Source organism: Streptopelia decaocto (assembly GCF_964273445.1).
Source record: "Streptopelia decaocto genome assembly, chromosome: 7".
NCBI classification, from domain to species: domain Eukaryota; kingdom Metazoa; phylum Chordata; class Aves; order Columbiformes; family Columbidae; genus Streptopelia; species Streptopelia decaocto.
In genome coordinates this window covers 53,858,018-53,882,984 of record NC_138661.1, presented here as the reverse complement: position 1 = coordinate 53,882,984, position 24,967 = coordinate 53,858,018, and the positions used below count along the sequence as shown (strand labels likewise).

Below are 24,967 nucleotides of genomic sequence, written 5' to 3'. Positions count from 1 at the left end.
CATCAAATCATAAGCCAAATGATGCGGATCTGAAGAAAATACGATCAAGTCAAGCAAGTCAGCTTGAACACAATCCCCTTGTCAGTCAGTACAGACATATCCCACAGAGGTGTCAGGACAGTGAGGGTTTTCTTAACACACACCTTTGGAAAACTAAAAACCTCCCTTTTCCTTTGGACGCTGTTGAAATGTCTTGAAGGGGACACAGGTGGGTACTGCTGTTTTTTGGCATTTGTGATGATAATGTATCCCATGAATAAACTGGAAACCTCTAACTCTGAGTATTTAAACAGTCAAGAGGTATATGTATTTTCCTTGGAAATCTGCTAGGAGTGGTATCTTTTACTCCAATCTTTGCAACATTTTTTCAGATGCATTCTTTCAGTTTACTAATAACGCTTCCCCGGAAATAATTAAGTGATTAAATTAGTTGTCCTTTTCTCTCAAGGGCACAAAGATTTCCTTTGGAGCTTCCTGTTAGTTCAGGGCAAAGTTCAAACCAGTCACATAGTATGTTCAATACAACTGAAGTCTTTCAGTATAGTAGTTTCATTTTTTTATGTTAAAGCATTAAAACAAGTTTCATTAAGAGGACTACCAGTATACCTTACAGTATAATATACAGCAGTTTGCAGTTTAAAAAACGTTTGTTTTAGAGGTAATATATTTACTTCACAATTCGTATAGATCTCTGCTAAAAACATCCGCAGCTACAAAAACGTTGCAAGAAATCTCCTACACCTGTATGTTACACAGCAAATTCAAACGTAGACTAACATTCAGGTTTTTACATCAGACCAGGCTGCTGCACCTATCCAGAACCCTGTTAGTGGGCTGGAAAAGGACAGGCAGGCTGCTCTACTTTGTATCAACTATGGGAGCTGAAGCTGAGTTTTATAAAATTGAAAGCCTGAAAAAATTTCTGTAGTATCTAGTCAGATCATTAATATACCACAGGCTCTCAGGCACTAGCCATACGTTGCTGTATTGATGCCAAGGACCATAGTTTAACTAAAGCATTTCAACTCTCAGAAGCCAAAGGCACCCAGTGCCATAGGCAAAAATGTCAGCAACCCACAAAGCCTCTGGAAAGGCAAGTAGTGTATTTGGTAACACAGACCCAGATCCTAATATGCAACCTATAGTGCTACCCAGTACACAGGGGCAGCAGAGATTCCTCTCAAGTCTGACTTTTGGGGAAAACAGAAAATTCTTTCCCCAACCAAACCTAGTGCTCTGTCTGAACCCAGGCATGAACAAGAAACACCAGCCACTCATTTCACAAAAATGATCCTTTGCATCATCACATCAGGGGACTGCTCCTCCTCATCTCAAGCCTTGTCTGCTGCTGGTGTCAGGACTCAGATGAAGGCAATCTGAAATCCTAACACACACCCGACCAGTTACTCACCAACAAAATAGTTTTTCTGCCCTGCTGCTGACCAGCAGAAATCAGGGAGCAACTGACACAATCACCTTGATGACAAGTTGCCAGAGCAAGTTCTGGGCAAAGCAAACACTCCTGTTCCCCTCTGCCAAGGGCCTGTGAAAGGTGGAGAAAAGTGCAGTGGTCTGCAGCTTCCCTGACTGCAGGATCGGAGCAAAACACCCTGATCCTCTGGTCTGAAGTCAAACTCAACTGCATCTGTAACTTCCCCTTATGAATTAAGGGCTATGGGGTCCATCATCCACCTCAAGCTGCTGTCTCCATGCTTAACTGTTTTAACTTTTCAGAAACCATCCCTGTATTCAACAGCATTCATTTGGCTAACTACAGTTGCCATCAGCTGCTTATTGTGTCTTTATCAATGACTGGAAAAGCCCCTCTTCCCACTACCTGGTGTCTTTTCCACGTGCCAGGCTCTATACAATTTGGTCTTTTTTTTTTCTTCTACACTGTGGATGTTGTTCTTATTAAGGTTCACTCTACACTTCTGTTATTGGATCAATTTTTGAGGCCCTACAGTGAAATTTCAACAGTAACACCAAGTTGAAATGGAGGTAATAGAACAGGAAACAGTATGGTCCCAGTGGTTTTATGCAGCCTTACAAAGGCTTTGAAGTATGCTCATCTGTATTACTGCAAATTAATTCAGTAAATTCTGTGGAACTGAAGAATGCAAGCATATTTGAATGATTAAAAACCAGATAGCAATAATGCTTACCCACAACAGAACACTTTCCATTCAGAGTCTGTTTTCTTTCACTGGACAAGCAAGCACAGAATTACTTACACATGCAAAACTAAACAGAGACTTTAGAAGAACATAAACTGTTTCTGTTTACAAACACAAATAATTGTTAATAAGGTTTTCCTTTTTGCCACTATAAGGGAAACAAGCTTCAGGTGCTTATTGGTAGGCAAACATGGAGAATATCCATCAAAAAATTAAACACAGACTAAGTTTTTGCTTTTAGAAAGATCTTGGTTGCCCAAACATTAGGTGAGCCACCTGTCCCTTCCCAGTGCTCATCAACTCAGTTCTCATTTCTAATCAGCAGAAATTTACTCCCCAGACTTGCTCCTGTTTGGCAAGTGTTCCCCTTCACATGCTCAGCCTCCTGCTAATGGTCAATCATTCCTAATTTTCTGTCTAACACATCTGCCTAGGAATCCTCTTAACAACAAAAGGTTCTGTGAGAGAACCTAACAAAAGCTGATTTAGAAATGTCTTTTCTATGAAATACTGATTATATTTTCAGAAAAAAGAAAATAAAAACAAAACAAAAAAATCTGTCTCAAGTGGAAATTTCATGCTGAGGCAAACACCAGTGCATGGAAAATTCCAGCCAAAAAGGTTAAAGTCTCATCAAAATCCTAGGCAAAAGAAAGCACTGAGTTATGACAGAAAGCATTAAGCAATTATAATGAGAGGTATTGCTACTGTGCTGCTTATAATATAGATGGTATTTTTAAGTGTTCTAAGAATATTTGAGAAAAAGACAGTCATAAAGACTAAGGAGGCAGCAGGATGAATTACTTAAGAATGAAGAGTGATATAATAAGGAGTGTTGGTCTAATATTAGAATAGAACAGATTTTAATTAGAAGTCAAAAAAACATACACAGTGATGAGTCAACTGGACAAAGTACACCAACCATGGAAGTGGCTGAGGCATCAGAAAATGAAATATTACATACCAGACTTTATGGAGTAAGAGGGTACAAGAGGCTGGAGTTATTTCTACAGCTTGTGTGAAAGAAAGAAGCATACAATGTTGGAAAGCTTTTCCAATTCTTCTAAGACACTAACAATACTCCGTATGACCTTGATCTTGCCATGTGCTGAGCATGGAGGCTCCAATTCCAAAACATGCTTCAACTCCTCAACTGTGAACATCCACACTGTCACAGATGACTTCACTGCCACTGTTCTTTTTCCAGTAGGCAAATGCTACATCAAATAAAGGCCAGAGGGTTCAACACCAGTTAGAGTTAAGGAATGATAGACATAATTCATGCATCCTGTGTCATTGCAGTGTACTGCTTGAATGAAACAGTACAGGAGTTCAGAGAGCTAGAAGAAAAGGGCAGAAGTCAGAAGATTTTTAAGAAAATCTTCCCAACACAGCCCTTTAAGCAAAAAACACATACAGCAGTATGCACATCATTTGAGATTCAACATGGTCACACAGATCTAGTTTCCTCCTGCTCTTTGAACTGTAAACACAGCAGTCTGCATCAGTATACATACAGCAGCAAATCATCTGAAACACATGCTCACGTCCCTTGCAGAATACGGATGAAGGTATGTGCATATTCAAGTGCTTGCAGCACTACACTGGGCACTCTGCTATCAGAAAAAATCCTCTGCATTTTCTTCACATCATCCTCCCGTCTTTATGTTATCATAAAGCACAGACTGTTGAGAATGGCCTCAAAAATTACAAGTTCACAACCTTCAGGGTATTGCAAATCCAGCAACGTTGCATAAAACACTTCTAGTTGCTTCTTGCCTGATACTATAGATCTCACTGTGCTGCTTTATGGAGCATGTTATTTTTCCCTTTTTGCACTTGCACCCACATAAGTATTTGGAGATAATGAGCAGGTTGGTTTCTCAGTAAAACACAACAGACAAATAGGAACATTAAAGTTTACTTATTTATACTAGATTCAGATTCATCTTTATATCAGTTTTCCTGTTTTAAGATAATATCATGATTTGCACTAGCTTTATCTCCTTGAAGTCTCTATTTGGTATCCAGGCAAGCTTTGAACTATCCTTTCATAAATCCTAGATGAAAGAGTTCATCTAGGCTATCTCAATTCATGGTTGCATTAACAATTACTTTTCAAATGAAGTCCTGATACTCACACGGAATGCTTAATCTCATTCAGACTTGAAACAGGAAGTTCTATATTAAATTCCTAATGCTTGCTTTCACGTGAAAATTCAAAGGAACAGGTATTAAAAACTGAAATTTAGAGGTTGCCTTTACCTCCTCCCTGCCCTACAACTGGCAAACGAACACACCTCTCCCACAACTACAAATCTCTGCTGTCCCTCAGAACAATCACTAATGTCCTTCAACCATTGCGAGAAACTTCCTCATCTGCCTTAGAAACAGGCTCCGTGCAGGGCAACCTCACAGATGAACATTCATCTGTGCATTCCTAATTCCTTCTTGGCTGCAGACAGCTTTAATTCAGCAGCTGGAAACCAGGCATCACTGCCACACCTGCAGACTAACACCTTTACCTCTGCATGGTTTCAGTACAAAGCAGGGTCATGGGCTCTGACAAAGGTTTAAATGGTCCCTTCATCCTCTTACACAGGAGTTCAGTGAACCAGAGCTACCTACATCTTAACTCATCTTCTTTCTATAACCTCCTTACAGACTTCTGTATCTTTATATAACAGCACGATACTGATTTTTTTCCATATTCATTTATAATAGCTATTAAAAATGTATCACTTAAACACAAACCTTTGCATAGTATTGAGGTCATGCCTCTTCAGGAAAATTCAGAATAAACAGCAAAAGCATTTCAAGGATGTTGGCAATAGAAGAGTACAGATCATTTCAATTGCCACTTTCAGCCTTCTGCAGTCACAGGCTGCAATACACATCCAGTTCAGAATAGTCCACAGAGCATCTACCCTACATGTTGCAGTTCACAAGGGTTTCCAAGCACCCCATAAATAGGTTCAAACCTGCAACAAAAGGCTACAAGTGCCACAGGAAGAGACCCATAGGGGCATTGCCAGTCCTCCTGCGATAGCTATGGATTTGTCAGTTAAAGCTCCTATACTCTTAGAGTACACCAACAATTTCTGCCATTCTGAGCTATATCAGATATCCCCAAGTCTGGTGACCAATTTAACCATAAGCATATAGGCAAGACAAACCAACGAGACACCTAAGGGACTTCACATGAGTAGAATCAGTATGATTCAGCAAACAACTGGGACCCATTCCTATTGCTCAAAAAAAAAAAAAAAAAGAAATTTAAGAAATCAACCCAGAAGACAATTATGCATCATGAAAGAAAATTCATCCAACCAGGAGGAACTGTATTGCATGGCATTAATGTAAATAGATACAACATAAGGAAACAGCATTCAGTCTCCCTGCAAAGCCTCCTGCAGATATCAAAACATTAAACATCCAATGACTTGTATGATAATGCAATGTAAACAAAAATACTCAGCTAGGCAGGTAAAGCTATGAGAATGTGGGAAACTCTCCAAGAGAAGATAATGGGCCTGTGACATCCTTTTAGGACAGAAAAAAAGGCTCAAGGCATAGACTGCGAATTCCTTTGGCAACAGTTTACACCAAGACAGCTCAAGAAACTTTGGACCTGAATGGTTGTTTTCAGCCCTAGGCCACCAGCCTTCATTGTGCCTGAACTATTCATGACAGAGAAAGTAAACCAAGCCAAGGAATTGATCTGGTGGAAAAACAGCCCTGGGAAATGGGAGTTTGGCAACAGCAAATATCACCAAAGGCAGTGCTGTATGAAGTCAATGTAATATTCCGTATGATAGAGATCACTTGCAGTTTTGCATGACATGCTAAGTTTATCATGCACTTTACCAACAGATCCACCTGTCGACACCATTTGACAGCTAAGCAGCTTTGACTTTCATTAAAAAACAGTGTAAGCTTTTCCTTTTTTGCTTCCATAGTTACACCAAGTTACATCTCAAGATGGGCAACATCAAGTTAATGGTATTATTCACATACTCAGCAGTGACTTACTTCACTGCTTTGAAAGATTGTAAAAAAACAAACCCAAACTTTTGAGTATGGCAAATTCCAAGAGTCTCCAGATACCTTGGAAGTCCTGCCTCTGGTTTTGGGTTTTACATTGGATAAAGGCTGTTTTGCTTTCAGAGGAAAGACTGGAAACATTAAATACCACATGAAGCTCTGAATAAACTGAAAGAAAAATTAAAATGTAAGTAGTAAAATGCTTACAAAGTTGTGTTCATACTGCTGATATCAAACAAATACATGATCTTGAAGCCTCAAAAATAAAAATGCAGTCATCGAGTCCATGCAATCACAAAACAAAGCTGGAGAAGGGGAAGCCGGGGCACGAGATGTTAAAGTACCTATCACACTTTGCATTCATCTTGCAAAAGGAGAAATTTCTCTTCTCATTTCTCTCCACTCATGATTAGAGTCATGACTGCCTCACCAGCTGTGCCTCTGGCTCATTTTAAATTCAAACTACGATACATATCTCACTTTTAGACTTTTAATAGCAATGCCTTAAAATGCAGATTGCTGACTAAATTTAGTTACATGATTAAAACCAAATCTAACTCATCTCTACCCAGCAAACAGAACTGCTGCATTCAAGGTTCAATAGAGGACTTAACTCTTCATCTACAAACAAAGTCCTAACAAAAAAGAAGAAAAAAAAGAAAATCAAAGCACAATTCAGTGATGTCTTTAAAAAAGCAGGATGCATAAAACATTAACAAGCTATGGAAAACTATCTGCAAACGCATCATAGTATACCATAGGGTTTTTGTTCTGTACTTCTGCAAATAAATTCTGCACTATGCTACTACAGCAGAATGAGTCATACACTTTTACTGACATTCTATATTTATATCTCCATGCCCTTCTGCACCGTTATATGCTTTCCTCCATATAGGCCTCTTTAACCTGGAATTTCCTTTCTTCTGCAGTTCCGCACCTCCTCCCCTAACACTGCCCAGAAAACTGAATAGATATTACTTTCTAAGCACTTACTCAATTCTTTGTGGACATCATTTTGAAGAAACAACAGCCTTGAACTACTATAACACAAGGCATATGTTATTATAATATATATCATAATTATTTTCTTTTGTCTTATTTCCTTATTTCCTTCCCCCTTCTCTGTAAATGGATTGCTCAGGCATTTATCCTCTCTGAGGCAAGGTCCAGGTCTTATTCCATTAGACTTAACACAGTACAGTGCTAACAGAAAATCTTATTCAGAAATTACAATATATCCATGTTTTCTAGGTCATTTTATGAAAAGCATTACCTGTAGCTTCAATCTTGCAAACACTTGTGAATCTGTCTAATTTGAAGAAAGCAAGTGATCCTGCTACTCTCAATATTCCACAGCCATCTGAGCCCACCTAAGAAAGAACAGGCATCTGTCTACAAGAGATAAATAAAGGTAATCAAGTTCCTAGGGTTAATATTAGCCTTGTCAAAAGACTCGAGGACATGCTGTGGAAAGATGGACACAGAAATATTACAAGAAATGCTGTGGAATGGCAGTCTGAAAAAGAACTGGGCACTCTTGCTGTTGTCCACAAGATGCATTCCCAAGAACAAATATTCACAGACCATTTGCACAGAGACCTCTGTGCAAGATAACAAGCCTCAGACATACATGATTCTGAATAGTAAAAATCTAATATTCACAAAGAAATAGGAAGTATTATAAAAATAGAACATTAAATGACCAGTCCTGGGACTTGCTAAGTGTCTTTAGCATTCTCAGCAGTTCCAGGAGCAGCTGAGTTCTACATCCAATGGAGTCGAACCCTAACTGTGTGCTGTTCTTAAGAGATCAAGTACAGAAACAAAATGGGATCACAAAACCAACGATGGCACCTCCAGACCCTCTCAGGAGATCACCCCGCTTGTTCAGCAACTACAATTGACTAAGACAGAGTGGGCTGTTCACCTCAAATAATGAGCAGCTGTAACTGCAGTGTTCTCACTGACAGGAGGAACAATACAGTCTAAAAGAGGATGGGAAGGAAAATTCATCCCCTTTGAAGTCAAGAGATGAATAGTGAGCAATAAGGTGATGTATTCTGTCAGGAATATTATCCCCATTTTTCCCTACCCCCAAGAGAGAGTTAAAGAATACGGGGGGGGCAAGGGAGTGGGAAGGAAAAAAATATTCCACCTCAAACTATGTACGGGCAAGAAGCTTAACACCCATGAGACTGCAGGGAGAGGGGACAAAGGCACAAATAGTTGCATAATGGTGAAAGTATCTAAATGACAGTTATGTTCTGAAAAAATTCCATCATCTACAACAGCATGCTATCAGCTAGGAGAGTTCCCTTTGACTCCTGCCTTCTGTTTTCAGCTCAGACCTCTAACTCATTAGAATTCACATATTAAGAGATTAACTGTGAGATGTTTTTAGCATTTCAAGACACAGAGCATGAGGCAGAAGTTTAGGTCTGGAAGTTTAAACATTTAGAAACATTTTAGAAATGTTACTACCTATGTAAATACAATGCAAGTCCCCCCTGTAATGAAATCTGAAATTCCCTGCAAACAGCAAATTATACTAATGAAACATACCTCTGATGTTTACTAAAGGAAGCAACAGGTGTCCACAACCACCTCCATATAGCTCTAGTGTCTGTATATGCTTGCAGTGCCAGCATATCTACATTTCAGGTTTATTTAACTATGTATATGAAGAGGGTCATAATGTAAGTATTGATGTGCTACGCTGCCTGTTAATAAGAGGGGTTTTGACTTGAAAGTGATAGAAAGGAAAAATAAGAAGATAACTTTTCTCCTTAGGAATAAAAAAGGAGCAACAATGAAGATAAGAACAAAAGGCTCCTGGCTCTTCACAGCCTTCTTTTCCCTGACATTAAAAAGGATGTTGATTGAAAGAAGCAGTACCCTCCCATTCATTCTTCACAGAATACAGTGAGATAGGGCAGCTTGTAAAGGTATCACGAGTTTTCTCCTGCTCTAAAGCAGGTGGCCAGGTGGAGAGGAGTCACTGCTCTGCTCTGAAGCGAAAAGCTTAAAAATCAGACGCTGAAAAAACATTTTACATGTCAAGTTTGTGTCTACAGAGGATCTGTTCACTGCAGAGATTTGAATCCCAAGGGCATGGGACGACCTGATTTTGATGAACGCTGCTCCAACACGGCTCTGGTGGATTGAACTTTAAATAACTACCCTAGATTTTTAAATTCGATACATCAGCAGTTTGTTAGGTTTCAGCCATCAGCTTCTGCCTTGTGCATGCCCATGTTGTTCGGAGTTTGGTTGGGCTTTTTGTTTCTGGGTTTTTTTTCTTCTTTTTAATCTCTAGCAAAGTGAGCAAGCAAGAGGAGACAAGCGCAGGAGGATTTAACACTCTCCTTTGTACTGTGTGACTTGTCAGGATGTTTCTTCAAACCAGATGAACTTCTAGAAATTCACACTGCGCCCTTATATTGTCTCCATAGCCTGACCTTCTCTTCTGGCAGTTTTATTGTCCATTTTCTTTTAAACGAACTGCTTCAGCTCTAGTCAGCTGTGTCGCTAGCAGACACAAGCCTGAAAGAAAACATTTGTGTACAAGCAAATTCCTACAAAACAACCACTGGCTGCTGTAAGGTCCAAAACTTAAGATGAGAAACACCAAACTGATTTTGGGTTTGCTTACCATTTTGGAGGGGAAAGGACAAGTAGGAAGACATACTCTTAAAGGAGTTTCTGCCTATATATATATATGTGTGTGTGTGTGTGTATATATATAGTGGGCAGCTTTGTAAAGGAAAGTTTTTAGAAACTGTAGAAAAATAAGATTTCCTATAGTCGTGATAAAAGGATCTTAGCAAAACTGACAAAACACTGTCCCTGAAAAGATCTTTGTCTTCACAATGTTTTGTATAATTTTTCTTTTAACTAATGACACTGAGTACAAGTGAGAATTAGTTACATAAGGAAACCCCACCCCTCCTAAGGTTTCTATTCTGCATAACACTGGGCAGAGAAGATAGCAGACCTGAACCAAACAAGTTCTTAAATCCAGCAGAATATTCCCAAAACCTGAAGTGCATCCTAAGGGACAGAGATAACTGCAATTCCCCTTTACCTGCAGACCTCAATCTCAGCTGTTTAGGATCCACACAGAATATATGTACCTACACTGAGAGACAGTCCTTGCCCTGAAGTTCAAATAAGAACTACAAAGAACAGAGGGAGTTGCACCTGAGTTTCAACTAGCACGCCACAAACTTGTCTTGAAATAGCTCCTTCTCTGCTACACAAAAGAGGACTTAAAAAACAAGTGTGCAAAAAAGCTTGCAAGCTCCCCTTTAAAATTTTCCTTGGGGTAGGAATGTTTTGTTTGCTCTTCAGTTTCACTGAGACTGAGCCTCACTCACCACCAAGAGGTGTCTGCTCAGCTGCCGCAGGCCAGCGCTGGGTCATCCAGTGCCCACTGAGAGCTGCTCCTCTTCTCCAGACTTCAGGTCTGTTGATTTGACCCTCTCTAGCGTTTGGTTGCAAGCTTCTCAATGTAGCAGGTTAATCTTGCTACGTGGTGTTGGTGCCCTGACAGTCTGTGCTTCTACGTGTACAATTGTTAAAAAAATGAGTATCCAAAATATACTGCCAAAATGAAAACTTATCTGGAGACAAATATCAACATAACTCAAAGTTAAACAAAACCAATACACGTTCCTACTACATAGTCAGAATTAATCATAAGGTTTGGATTTCAACAATATTTATAAGTAAAGCAATATTTTTCATGTGCTGTAATTAAAAAATCATTAATCTTTTATTTAATGAAATCAAGCCATAAAGCAGCACAGGGAAAAAAAAATAGAAAGAATACCGATTTTGCTTAAGGAACACAACAAATGTTAAAGGATATCAGCTACTAACCACACTTTTGTATGCACTAGACTCAAGTGCTAAAAGATAGATGTCAGTCATGGTATTTTCAGAGCACTCAAAAATCCCACTAATTCAGCTGAATGCTTACAATCATAAAAACGTTAAACCCCTATGTACTGGAAAATACCCCATTGCACATACTTTGTTGAGACAGAGATACAACTGCATGTTACAATAGCACAGTCTCATTCCTGGCACTCACACATGGAAAATGTAACAAGTACATGTGGCAAAATGAAATTTTTCATCACAGACTTGTGTTAGGTTGTTTTATGGCTCCTCACAACTGGAATAACTTAAAGAATAAAAGCCACCAGCCTAGCTACCAAATAAAACAAATAGATACACTCTCCTGGCAGATCCCATTATACTTCCCAAGCATCAAAGGAGTAAAAGCCCTACAAGACTACAAATCTGGAACATAAAATCCACAGCTGTTGAGGTATCTCCTGTATCCTGTAGTATCTTACCTCAAATTCACTATTTGAAAAGTACCTCAAGGTAACCATGACAAGAACAAGACAGACAGGCTTTGTGGTGTTTTCTTTTTTTTTCTTCTTGTTTTTTTGTTTCTTAAGAAAAAAGTCTCAAAAGGTATTCTTTTTCAGAAGTGCTCAACTGTCACTAAGCTCTTTAAAAGCACATTATCTATGTTCAAATAGTAAGATTCATTAGTGAGCATTAAGCCTGAATAATTAATTACTAAATGGGAAATGTCATTTAAAGGTTATGAAAACAAGTATTCAGCAGCACAGATCGTGTACACATAGGCAGCTTCTTTCAAAAGCTGAGCTTAGGAATGCTTAGCTTAGTAAATGCTTAGCTGTAAATGCAGTTACTTGAAAATGCAGTAGTCATTTCTCTTGTACACGTGTCCAAAGACCAACAAAACTAAGAGGGCAGAGTAAATATACGTTGTGTTTGGGAATCAGTTGCCATAGAAATTACTTCAACTACTAAGTAATGATTGGTTTCAGCTTCCAACTTTTTATTCTATGCAAAGTGAGGGCAAAGCACTTCTACCTTACTAAGTATTTGAACTGTTTGTCTGAGAACATGCATATCCACTTTGCATAACTGCAGAATTTCTGAAGTGCAAATTCTCCCTGTTTGTCTGCTTCACATCAATTCTTCATACTACTAAGGGCTTTGAGTAGCCCAAAATTCAACCAATCCCATCACCATTCCACTACATGCAACTTTGTCATGTGATATAACACTCAAAATTAAATTGTCTCTTTTTTGCCCCCATCCACCCCAGATCTCTCAGCTGGAAGGGGCCGTAGAGAGCAACCCCCTTACCCAGTCTTCACGTTCATGTTTTTTGCTGAATATCAGCCTGATAAAGAACCATCACTGTGGATGGCTGCTGGGACCCACAACACACGGGAGCCTAGACATTGAATTAAAAGCTGCAAGGCAGAAAGGAGCTGACCCAAGTTATACAGTCTCTGGTCCAGTCTGTCAGAGCAGCAACCAAATAACAGTGGTTTTGTATGTTACTTATTCCACATTTTATCCTTCTCTAGTAACGTCTATGAACGCAGAACTTGGAGGCAACTTATGACAGAAGTTAACAGAGCTGTGAATTTTCTCTTGCCTTTACCTTTGCTTCTTTTCATCTTCAAAACAGTTGAATGGACAAAAACGCTAATACAATATGAATGAAGTCATTTCAGTATGATTCAGAAGAAATGGTTTAACATCTAAAAAAAAAAAACAAACAACCAACCAACCACCGAAAAAGCTTACCGAAAGATAGTGCCAACAGCTCCAGCTACAAGTACATGACACTTATGGTCAAACTCTTGCTCTTCAAAGGAAAATTGTATCAGCTTTGTATCCTGGTTACACTATCGCTGTGAAAGGGGAGATGTTTCCAAGAGAATCATCATCATCCCAACTGCAACATTATAATTTGCTTTAAGGGAAAAAGAATAAGAGAAAGTAAAACCCCAAGAAATAGCTCCTAGTCAACAAGTTGCCCTTCTCAGCCCCCCAAAACTACAGCTCTTCTTGCAAATTGGCTCTCAAGGTATAGAATATTGAAAAGAGCACAAATACCATATTTACATTGTTCATGTACACAAGCACCATAAGAAGGTATTATTTTATAATAAAAAAGGAACCTACCTCTGCTGAGAGTCCAGGTAAAAGCCTTTCAGCAGAAACACAACCCAGATAGGGCCCACACATCACAACCAGGAAGAGATTTTTTGTTTTCCAATAGGAATGGTACCAAATACAGACAAGAGCCACTGTCACACCAGTGATTACCTTTTTGTGATCAGCTAAGCCTGTCTGCAAATGCTTAGGGATCAGGGGTTTCCCTTTTAGCTTTTGCATTCTTTCATAAATTCAACTTAATTTACAGTTCTCAGCCTGTTGTTCTTGGTATCCTTCACTGCTTAGTACCAGCCATGTGCTGTCAGTGAGGTCCCATTAGAACTTTCTTCCCTATAATCTTAGGCATACTTTCTAATGTATCTGACCTTGTTTATTATATTTGCTAAATATATGGCTAGCCATAAACTGCAGCAATCCAGCCACAGAAACCAAAGAAAATAAACTAAAACAGAAGGGAAAGAAAAAAAAAAAAGAGTAATGAATCCCTTACCTCACACGCTAATGACCTGAACAAAATCTATACCACATCCGCATTTTTAAGGTTCATTTTTCTGAAAGCTTTTTAAAGATCGAAGTTCCTTCAAGTTAGGACAGCCACTCACATTACTTAGGTCCACAACAATCACTATTTCCAACAGCAAAAGAGAAGATATGACACCAAAAAAAAAAAAAAAAAAGGAGAGAAATTCAATATAATATAGTCCCTCTTCCCACATACATGGTCTAAGTTAGAAATGCTCCAGAGTGTAATGTTGAATGATGGCTGAGTCATTCTCCAAGATCCTCCAGTCATGGAGTACTTACTAAAATACATCTGAACAGGACTAAGCAAGCACGAAAGGAAGACATGGCCAGGAAAGCCTGGTCAGACCAGCCTTGTGCACTGCATCTTCCTCTCCTGCTGTGGGAGAGGCATTTTGTAGGCAGGCACACACATAAGATGAGCAGAAAAGATCTGCAAAATTTGTCATTGCTCTTTTCCTCCTGTTTTACAATTCTTGCTGAAAACTCAGCATTTATCAAGAGCTAAATTTAACACAAAATCCATTTAAATTCTACTCTTCACAGACCATCTGAATCTCCATTTTCCAATAGACTCACAGCATAGCCTATAGGGGAAATTTCAAATAAATATTGAGATAAGTTTCTTTGCCCTTAATGCCAATCACTGAAATATTTATTTTACAATTAATAGCTTTAACCAAAGTTAGTGATAGCTTAGCGTCTTCCCGAGACCTCTCTCTTCACATACAAAAGATATAACATGGTATGGCACATGCAACTATTTACTGACCAACTGCTAGTTACTAAGAACAAGGAGAGGCAAAAGCGGGACAGTGACCAAAGGAACAGCACAATTACTCAAAAGATGTTGTTAGCAAGCTTCTGTGAAAAACCTGCCCATCCATGAACAATTCTGAACACTTGATACTCACCTTTCAGAATGTGCCTTCAGTTCACATTGAACCTACCCTCCTCCTTGGTAACCAAACTATAGAAAGAATTTCTTCAAGACTTTAACCAAAGTCGTGTAGAAGTAACTCCCACCAGGGAGCAGCAGAGATAGGAGTGTAGAATAACAAAGCAATAGACAGACACACACACTTTCTAACTTTGTAAGTTTAAAAATAAAGCCAAGGAATGACGCCAGCCCATGAAGCCAAGGAAAATTACAATCCCTTCTAGCTATTTACAGCTATCTAAAACTCAAATCCATACAATTTTAAAAATAAAATCCAGGATGCTTTAATGGTCAGTGAGCTAAAAATCTGTTAACTTGGTAACAAAAGCTGATACTGTAAAGAAAAAAAAAAAGGACTGTATAAGCCAGAGCCAGCCCACAGGTTTTGTTTATTCAGTTCTTGCTAAAGGAATAACAAAATATATAAGAAACATGTTTGTGTTGTAAGACAGAACTAAACAAGAAGTGCTGACACACAGAGTAGGATGTAAAAGGCTTCTGTTGTGCTGGTGAGCCATAGCTGCTGGAGACAAAATCTGCTGTGCTTCAAGACAGCACACACAGAAGATCTACCACTTACTGAGATCCACCTTCTGGCAGAAAATCTTCCCTGACATGCAGTGGCAATTTGGCAGCCTAAAGAACAAACTTCTACAGCAGCTCTGGCAAGATCTCACCCCCCATCTTCCCCAAAGACAAGGTGTTGTAGGTTTTGGCTGCTTAAGTTCCATTTGCAGAAACCTTCCATAAATAAACTGTCTGTAAATTTCAGTTCCTTACGGTTTGAGGAAAGAATTCCCATCAAAACCCTGAGAACAGATAACAACACTATGAACTTCCTAAGCTGCTGAAGAATAGGGCTCTTCAGATCACTAGCTCAGGTCTTCTGGGTTTCCTTGTTTTTTTCTCTCCCATATATTCAACTTCATTTAATTCTTGATTTAGTCTATGTGACTGACCGTATCCCTGATCCCATGAACAAAACCACCAAGCGAATCAAGAACATCTACTCACAAGAAAACACACCTAACTTCAACCTCCATAGTACAAAGAAAGTACTAACACTTGTTCCAGGCTGGGATATCTGCTCAACCTCAGCCTCAACTGCCAAGGCAAAGAAAGCACAGCATATCCTACCGGGTCCTGCAATTAAAATGAAGATATTTAATCTAGGTAGCCCAATAGCACAAGAACGCAGAGGAGACAAAGGATCTTACTGTACCTTGCTAAAGGCAAGAAGGTTAAATGTCGATAGATATGAGGAAAGGAGGGTGTTGGAGCCCAGCTCCAGAATTGCACATTTCCAAAGTTGGTAATTGCAAAAGTCTTCCCTTCCATGAGAGGTTCCTTCCTGAGGACTGGCTGAATCTCTATACAGTGGGCCTCACAGAACTCCCAAAGTTGCGGCTACATAGATACAAACTGAGCCACACTTGAACAAAAAGTAGGAAAAATGATGCCAAGAATAGAAAAATGGAGATTCCATAAGTCACTAAAGCTTTTCATTCTTCACCATTTTTTCCAAGCATCTGTAAGACTGATGACATGGAATTTCCCCAACTTGGGGTGGAAGGAAGGGGTAAATCAAGGTTTGTTCCCATCAGCAAACAGTAAAGAGGATTCAAACCAGTTGTTCCTGTAGGCAAAGCAGACTTGCTGACCAAATTGCAACAACAAACTAATCTCATTGGTGCAGAATTCTGGATTACTGAAAGAAATGGTTGAAGACCGTGTAAGGAATCTGAACATCTGTCTTCGCAGCTCTCGAAAGGGAAGGATTAACCTAAAGAGGAGCTCCTTCTAATGAGGACGTTCCCTCCCGAAACAGGAAGGGCTGCCCAAACTGTAGTGCTTCAGAAAAAATAAAAATGTCTTTGTGGCAATTCATTAGCTTTACTGTGTCTGCCTCAAAGTTTTTGCATTAATGGGATGATTCATAACCGAAAAGCAAGTTTATGCCAAAACAAAAGATTTCTTTCATATAAATTACTTAACAAAAATCAACTCTCCACATTGATATATTCACAAAAAATAAGTAGTAAGTTTTGGTACATAATAGACCCTCCTACCTGGGTCCTGTAAGCACTCCTAAAAAGCCCTAGAACAAATACAAGAAGTGCCACAAGGACTTAACGCTGGTAACATTTTCCTGTCAGATTCCATTTGCGATCTCAATTCAGCCTTCACCTTGTAGTTCTTGTTCATGTGGCTATTTTTCTTTTTTGTCTTAAGATGGAGTCTCAGCATTGGAACAAACTATCAACAGCAGAAGCAAACCTTCCACTCTCTCCAAGTATCTTAGCAGAGCTGCCAGATCTGCTTGGACCCAAGTCAAAAAAAATACTGGCCCACCAACCCCAATGTAAGTGCAAACCAGGCAACTACAGCACACTCATTCAGCCACCTACACATATTCAATAGACATTCTTTGTTGCTTTCTCTTATAGTACACAACAACTACAGTATTTATTATGACAGCAAGGAATGTAACATGAAGGCTCTGAAGCATAAGATCCTACTGCTCCATAACATGGAGCTGCAGCACTGTGAGGAGGACGTGAGAACAACCATGCACCATAAAACCATAGAACCAACAACACAGCAAAGCAAATGCATTTACCAGATTTCAGTTAGAGTTTACTTAGCCAGAGACGGATTGGACAAAGTCTTTTATCTCTTAAACACTCATTTTGCAGGTCTGCTTCAAACGGGTTCAGGGATTCGTATCAATTTGCAGGTTTTGATTTAGCTTATTTCTACAATTTTACCTGTTTTCCCAACACCCAGCATCCTGCCAAATGAAATACAGCTACCTCCCATTATAAAGAATGTCAGAGGGTTCTGTTTCAAACCGTTTGACTGTCAGCTATATAGCAGCTAAAAACAGGAAAGGAGAGTCCCCATAAGATAGATGCCTTACGGTATCACAGACAAGCACAAAACATAACAAAACCAAGAGTTTTCAGTACTTGCTATACTAGGGAGCTGCTGAAAAACTCAAAGCAGAGAAAGTATGCTTTCCAGTATGAGGAAGGCTGCCAAGTCTTGATTCAAAAGAAAACTGGAAAGGACCTCTAGTGGGCTGAAACTGCAGCGCTTGGGTGCCAGAGAGCGATGTCCTTGCCCTTCACCTCCCTGCGGTGACACCACATCTACTGCATCACCCACCAGAGCAGCTGGAGCTTCACTCAGTGACTGGCGTTGGAATAAGAACACAGAGCAATAAGGCTCTTTTCCAGACCAGCTGATTGGAAATATTCCCCAGTCTGCTCTCAGTGTTTGGAGGGACACATTTCCATTTGCTTCAGAAAAAGAAACATGAGACGGGTTCTGTTTTACCATGTCACTAACATGTCAGACCACTTCAGAGTGGTTTTATGTGGCCAAAATGACATGACATAAGAGGACATTCAAAGATGCACAAATTCAGATGCACATTTGGAATGAGGATTCAGAACCCTATTCAGACTATGTCAAGGCATTTTGTTCCTCCAAGACTTTTTAGCTGTAGGCAGTTTTTCACAGGCAGCAGAAATATCATTTTAACTGCATTTTTAAGGTAACTCCTTCTGGGTGAAAGAGCTTGGAATTCTTTATTTGAGCTCAAACAAGGCATAATTTCATGTGACGGTACATGAAAAACAGATTAGTGAATGTATTCAGAATACTTAGATAATAAAACAGGCCAGATTAAGAAAGCTTATTTATTAGACATCCCAGTTAAAAAGAAAATAACTTGTTTTGAATTGAAGTTGATGATTCACCTCCAAGTCTTTAAAAGACTTCTCTTGCTATATTTAGGTTTGCCTTCAAGTAAGATTGGTTCTATCCTTTCCCAAAGTAGCCTAATTTACATCTTCAGCATTACAGTCCACAACTTAGCTCTCTTTTAAATGATCTAAGCAATAACCTCTCTTTCAGCCATTACCCTCAAAGGGTTTGTATCAACTTGAGAAGGAGCACAAATTAAAGTTGACATTGTTGAGCACAGTGATGCAAGACTCATTATCATTCAAAAACATCACCTGTACTGCAGCAGTGCTCCTTGTGCCATCAAGCAGAGTGCTGGAAAGGACACAACCATTTCACAGAGTGGTTGCCTGAGGAGAATAATACTTGCCCGTGGAGTCTGAGGCCAGAAGAATGCATCTGCTCTGTCCTTCACATAGAGCATAACAGTAACACCCCGTCATAAGTGCAAAACATGCCTCAAAGTCACTCAGGACAAAAGCATTCATGCAGAAAACAACTAACACAAAGACACTAACAAGTTCATACCTTATCAGAGACCTGATCAAAAACCGGGGTCTCTCAGCCTATATATTTTGGACCAACCACCATCAACTAGGACCACAACTAGTAGCAGATTAATATAACTTATTTTGAAGGAATACTGCAAAAGTGCTGCAAAGCCTAATTGTTTGCCTGTCTTCTGTAGGAATCAGTAAGCAAGGCAGAAAAAGCAGCAATTGTCTATCCTGAAGGATTTTTTGAGTTATTTTACAGTAAGATTGTGTACAGCAAAAAGAGTTCAAAAGACACCTCATTGATTAAAAAGAATAAAGAATCGGACCTGATGCGGATCAGCTAAGCGTCAGGATGAAAGACACACCATCCTATGAAAACAGCCCTTAACATCCTTAACTCAAGCAGTTCATTTCTGAGGAATTAACTTCTGTCGTAAATCAGTTCAGATTCCAAAAATAACAGCAAATAAAAAGAGAGTTGACCAAACTCTAAAGAGAAATTACAAGAAACAGGACTTTCAACTGAGTTGCCGAAAGAGGTAGAATATGACATATGAAAAGTGATGCAGTTATTAAAGAGATTTCAGGAGCAACTAAAATAACTTGTTAAGGACAGAGTGAGGAAGAAATAAATTTTGTGTATTTTGCCTTAGGTTACAATGCAAAATTTTGCCAGTAGCATGAAGGAAAAAAAAAAGCAAGTCTTTTAAAACAGGTAGTTTACACAAGAGGGGAAAAGATATTTATATTACATTCCTTCTTTTCTGATAACAAAGTTGGTAACTTGCTTGGACTCACTTTAAAAGTGTCAAACCGCTGCATCCATCAAACTGCCCACTATTCCTCCAGATGGTTGCTTTTAACATTACCGCCTCATTTACTTTCCAGTGTTCCATTAGTTCTGCAGTCAAGCAGTGCTTATCTGGCACATAAAGATCAAAATGTCATTTTGAAATGGCAAAATTTGTGAATTAATGCATGTACAGAGTATCCAGCTTTTATACACCCAGTTTCTTCCTGTGTCTTTCCAAAGAGAAGTTTTAATTTACTGTCAAGATAGCTGCAATTATGAATGCTTTGCTATTACTACTCTGACCAGGATTAATGTTCGGGGTGGGGGGGGGGCGGAATAAATCCAAACAGAACTCTGAGGAATTGTAACAGCCTCTTAAAATTCCACTATATTCTGTTGAAAACACAACACCAGACTTCAGATACAGCAACATAAATGTTAAGTTAATAAATTTTGCGTTGTACTGAGACTAACAATTAGAAAAAACTTATCCATTCTTTCAGGCAGCAAAATCCCTACGTGCTGCAATGTCTTTCCAAAGTATGTTCCTACCTTCCACAATAAAGAGTCTTCATAATACAATATCCTTTCCTTCCATTTTCCTATGCTCAAAAAATCCCTCTTATTTTGCTTCCTTTCCACTAATTGTGGAACTCTCCAGACTAAAGTGCGCAGCAATTGTTCATATTGGCGATCTCCAAAGCAGAGTGCATGCAGCCCAGGGTGTGCGCAAGACAATCCACTGGAGGGCGGGAAGAAAATAATCAAGAAATTAACTTTTATTTTAATTTATTTTAAAATTAATAATGGGTTTAATTTTGTTAATAAAAATATTTTAAGTAATGTTTATTTCATCTTTATCTCATCCTTTTTAAAATTTCTATTGTGCATGTTTTATAGTTTACATAACATATTACAATAGTACATGTCTATAATTTATAAATAAGCATAGATATATTGAGTGTGCATGCTCAAAAAAAATTACTGATGGGGTGCACAATCAATAAAGTTCTGATACCACTAGTTTGTGTGACTTCGGCACCAAGAAACTGAAGCAGCATTTCTCCCTTTGCTAGAACGAAATAAAAATAGGACAGGAAGAAATGCACACAGGGAAAAACTTTCAAGCAGGCCGCATTTTTCAGTCACTTAGCTGCAAGTTTAATCATAAGCAGTGAGTGATTTTTCAGAACGGTCAGTGTTTAGCTCACACTATGCCTAGCAGTTGGGCAACCCTTGAAAATCCCATGAGATTCTGATTGGTATCTAGAGGCTGCCAAAGGCCATTCAAAATCTTATTTAGGATGATATAGGTTCAGTTCCATTGACTTTACAAGAGATTTAAAATTCTAAATACAGAAAATTCAGTTTCAGCAATAATTTATGCCACTGCATCGCCTGGTCAGTTTTCTAATACAGATGTAAAAAGCCAGCCTATTTTTATTTAAATTCTTTTCAAACATTCACAAAAAATAATACCCCTGCTAATCACTTGACACTTTTTTTCTTCTTCAAATCACCTACTAAAAATATTCACTTCATTTCTGTAAGGGCCATCGATAATTATCAACTAAGTGAAACACTAAAGTTACCAAAACTTTGTAGAAGTTTTCCTCAGTGGTTACGCATTACTAAGAAACAGCAAAGCAAAGCAAACCATGTTGACAAGACCTTCTTTTCAAAAATTAGGTTATCCTGTCTTTTTTCTACCATTTCTGTTCCAGTGAGAATGACACTAGGCATTTTATTCAAGAATTAATCATTTTTAGATAAATTTCTACATTCCACCTGAAAAGTTTTCAAGCAGCACGTAGCACTGATCACAGCTCTGAAATTTTCAGTATAGTGTCCTCTAAAAATCACAGTTCAAACATTTATTTTAAATAGCTAAGAGAGCAGCTAGAGTAATGCGGGTTTTTTACATAGCATTTCTCTTATGTACTTTGATGTCAAACAACAAATGCTATGAAACAGAACACTTAACCAATTTGTTTTTCTAGTCATGCATCACATCCCTCCAAATTCTAGCACCAAGTTCAGAGTATACAGTAATTAAAACAGACAGCTTTTTCACAGAGCAAAGGACATTAGTGTGTGACTGTTTCAGGATTTACAGCACCAATTTAATAGAACACTTAAATACATGCTGACCTTTGGGCATCCCAGAACTGCATTTAAATAAAACTACTCATGCTGGAGGCTTGAACCAGTACCCATAATTACAGAACCCAGTAAATAATAATGATAACAGATCTGTGGCCACTTCTGCAGTGTTCCTAACAAACAGGTTGTACCCTGACAGATCAATAAGCTCTTCAATCTCCAATGTGACTCTAGGAAAAATGTTTTCATCTGTTCTTTTCCTCACCTGGCAGTTTATACAAGGCAAAAGCAGAAATGCACGTATGCTACCCCTGCTAATATAACTCTGGCTGTTCTGTTTATTCCGTGGAAGACTTTCTTCCTCTTGTTAGTTTTAACTATCACACTACATAGTGTGCAACAGGAAAAGCAAATAGTGCACACTGTTCACACGTGAACACCACAATGTAGTTTCCAATGTCTCTTACCTTTCCATCTCACCATTCCTTCTGCCTCCGTATTTCACAACAAAGCAACAACATAAATGCATTCAAATTACCTTCATCACATCAGCCATCCTTTTACACATAAATGTTATTACTAAATAGCCTTCCTCTTATTTCTTCCAAGGAAAGAATCTAACCCTACAGCCCTCCACGTGGCAAGCTTTCATAGTGTCCTCACTTGAACAGTTCCCAGCTTCAACACTAAATCTTCCTTCATTTCATCTTTAGGGAATGCTCTTCAAGTCTAATGATGCTTCTTTTTACTTGTCTTTTCTAAATATGTTTTGGGTTTGACCACAAACACACAAATGAGCCAGCTTATTTTAGTTAATCGACTTCCTTCTGAACACATGATTTTGTCCTTAAAACACTTGACTAAAGAAGAGCAGCATGAAAAGCCAGGCTCACTTTTTAAGTACAGAAAGGTTAGTACAGTTGTGCAGAGCTATGTAACTTATCTCACTCACTGCAACGAGACCACGTATTCTCAAATGGGATGGCAGAAGCAGATGGTCTCGGCTACGCCTGTTCTTAAGTTCCTTAGCTAACACTCAGGTAATGCAAGAATGGTACAAAGCTATGCCCCCACACCTGTCAGACACAGACTTGCTCAGGATTATCTTTCTGCCTCCCTAATTCCCGCACCCTGCGAATTTTACTGATATCTTCCTGCCCAATATAGTCACATATGTTGGAAGCTGCAGCCATATTTTCCTACCTCTCTATTTTCTGAAGCAAGTTTTCCACCAAATTCTTTTCTCTCAAAGAAGATGTCATAACTCACCCAGCAGAATTATCTTTAGAATCTCATATATATTCTGGTATACCAGTAACGTGACGATGCAGAGAGGCTTGCATCCCTCTAATGGGTACATGCAGGTGCTACTGCATTTATGAAAACGGTAAGCCCTCCAATCTATAAGTATAATAATACTTCAGAGACAGAAGCCAAAGGATGTCTGTCTTCATCATTTTCAAGAGAAAACCACTGCTCAGGTGAAACTGCAAAACTCTGCATCACTATCAGTGAGAAAGAACATTGTGAGCATGCAATAAAGACTATACTGTTTTGGTGTCATATGTTACTGCTTTTTAGGTATCCTACCTGTTTGCGCCACCAAGTGGGTCCAGCCACTCCAAACTGCTCCAATCTTTTCATGTGAGAAAAATCGAGTCTCAATCTTCTTGGGCTCAGCAAGAAAGACCTCTTTGCTCACTAGCTGCCCGTGTTTGTTGCTACCCCAGGCATACAGGTGTCCTTCATCTACAATCGACAGAGAAGTAAAATTTGTTGAAAGTGATATATATAGAACGCCACAAGAAACAGGCTCCGTCTCAACTCAGTGATGCTGAGGAAACAACAATGTTTCATTCAATTTGTGTTTCCTTGGCATGCTTTTTCCTACCATTCTTTACCACGTATGTGCACACTGTATCAGAAATATTTGCAAGGGCATTAACAATACAGCCTGTTTTCTGAGGGCTACACTGATTCCCTGAAACAACCAGAGCTTTCATGTCAAACTGCCTAGACCTCATTTCTACCATGAGTCCCTCAAAGAAGACTGAGAGGCTAGGTTTTACCCCCACCCCAAAGCTTTGATTCAGTCCAGTAAATAACTTTCTGAATTGCAGCAAATAATTTAATCCCCCTCCAGCACCTGGGACTCTTCAAAGCCTGACTGGCTGCTCCTGCTCTGCATTACAGTGTCCCAGCCTCTCTACAGGAGCTACAGACTCCTGGCTCTGCTCACAACTCTCCTGCCTTCTTCAGCTTGAGCAAATTCAGTAAATCCCCAAAGCAGGGACAGCCTTATGCTCCCTGTCTCAATCTGCACAGTCAGTTCCTAAAAGAACTGGACACACAGCTATGAACATAAAACTACAGCAGGTACCACCCATCACAATGCAAAATTAAAATATTATCATGCCTCAAAACAATGCTAGACAACTAGTGAGAGACTTCTGTAAGTAATTACTTGTCTTCCCTCACCCCTTTTCTAGAATAAGCATTTGTGCAAGTGCACGTTCCAGGATTCCACCCACAGGGATAATTGTATTTACAGAAACAACCACATTGCTTCATATGTTTCACCAGTGCAGGTTGGAGTTGCTCACAGCCTAACAACCAATTGACAGTAACAAGATGACTGCTCAGATGAGTCCCTCTGCAGATGTTACATATCATTAGTTCCATCTTTTCAGCACAAAATTCTTCTGCCCAGGTTCTAGGCTAGGCTTCCATGTTAAAAAAAGAATAAAAAATCCACAAGAAATGCTTAACAGAACATGAGCTGTCTCAAGCCTGCTGAAGTCGTTTGCCATTCCGTACGAGCTGTAAGCATAAGAAATACATCTTGCACACATAAAGTACACGATCATGTGCCCAAAAAGCCTGGAAGCCATATCATTTCCAACATGGAATTGTTCAGAGCACATGTCCACAAGACTCAGGGCTTCTGGAAAGCTCAGTTCAGCACTGAACTCTTTACGAGCAGCATGACAGAAGTAAATCTTTCAGAGGGAACAGCATGACTTAGGCTACAATATATTTAACGATCTCAGTTTTGTAACAGTAACGGAAAGAATAAGCCAAGAAAATTCCACTATACTGTTACCATAAAAAACAAGAGAAG

General features: G+C 39.1%; 1 protein-coding gene across 1 annotated transcript in view; it reads right to left on the bottom strand.

Annotated features, from left to right (window-relative positions):
- The window catches only part of SERGEF (secretion regulating guanine nucleotide exchange factor), a 155,641-nt gene that overhangs the window by 121,717 nt on the left and 8,957 nt on the right, over positions 1-24,967 (bottom strand). Inside the window, 1 exon segment of the mRNA XM_082059054.1 lies at positions 23,437-23,595. Within this exon segment, the coding sequence (XP_081915180.1) occupies positions 23,437-23,595 (159 nt within the window).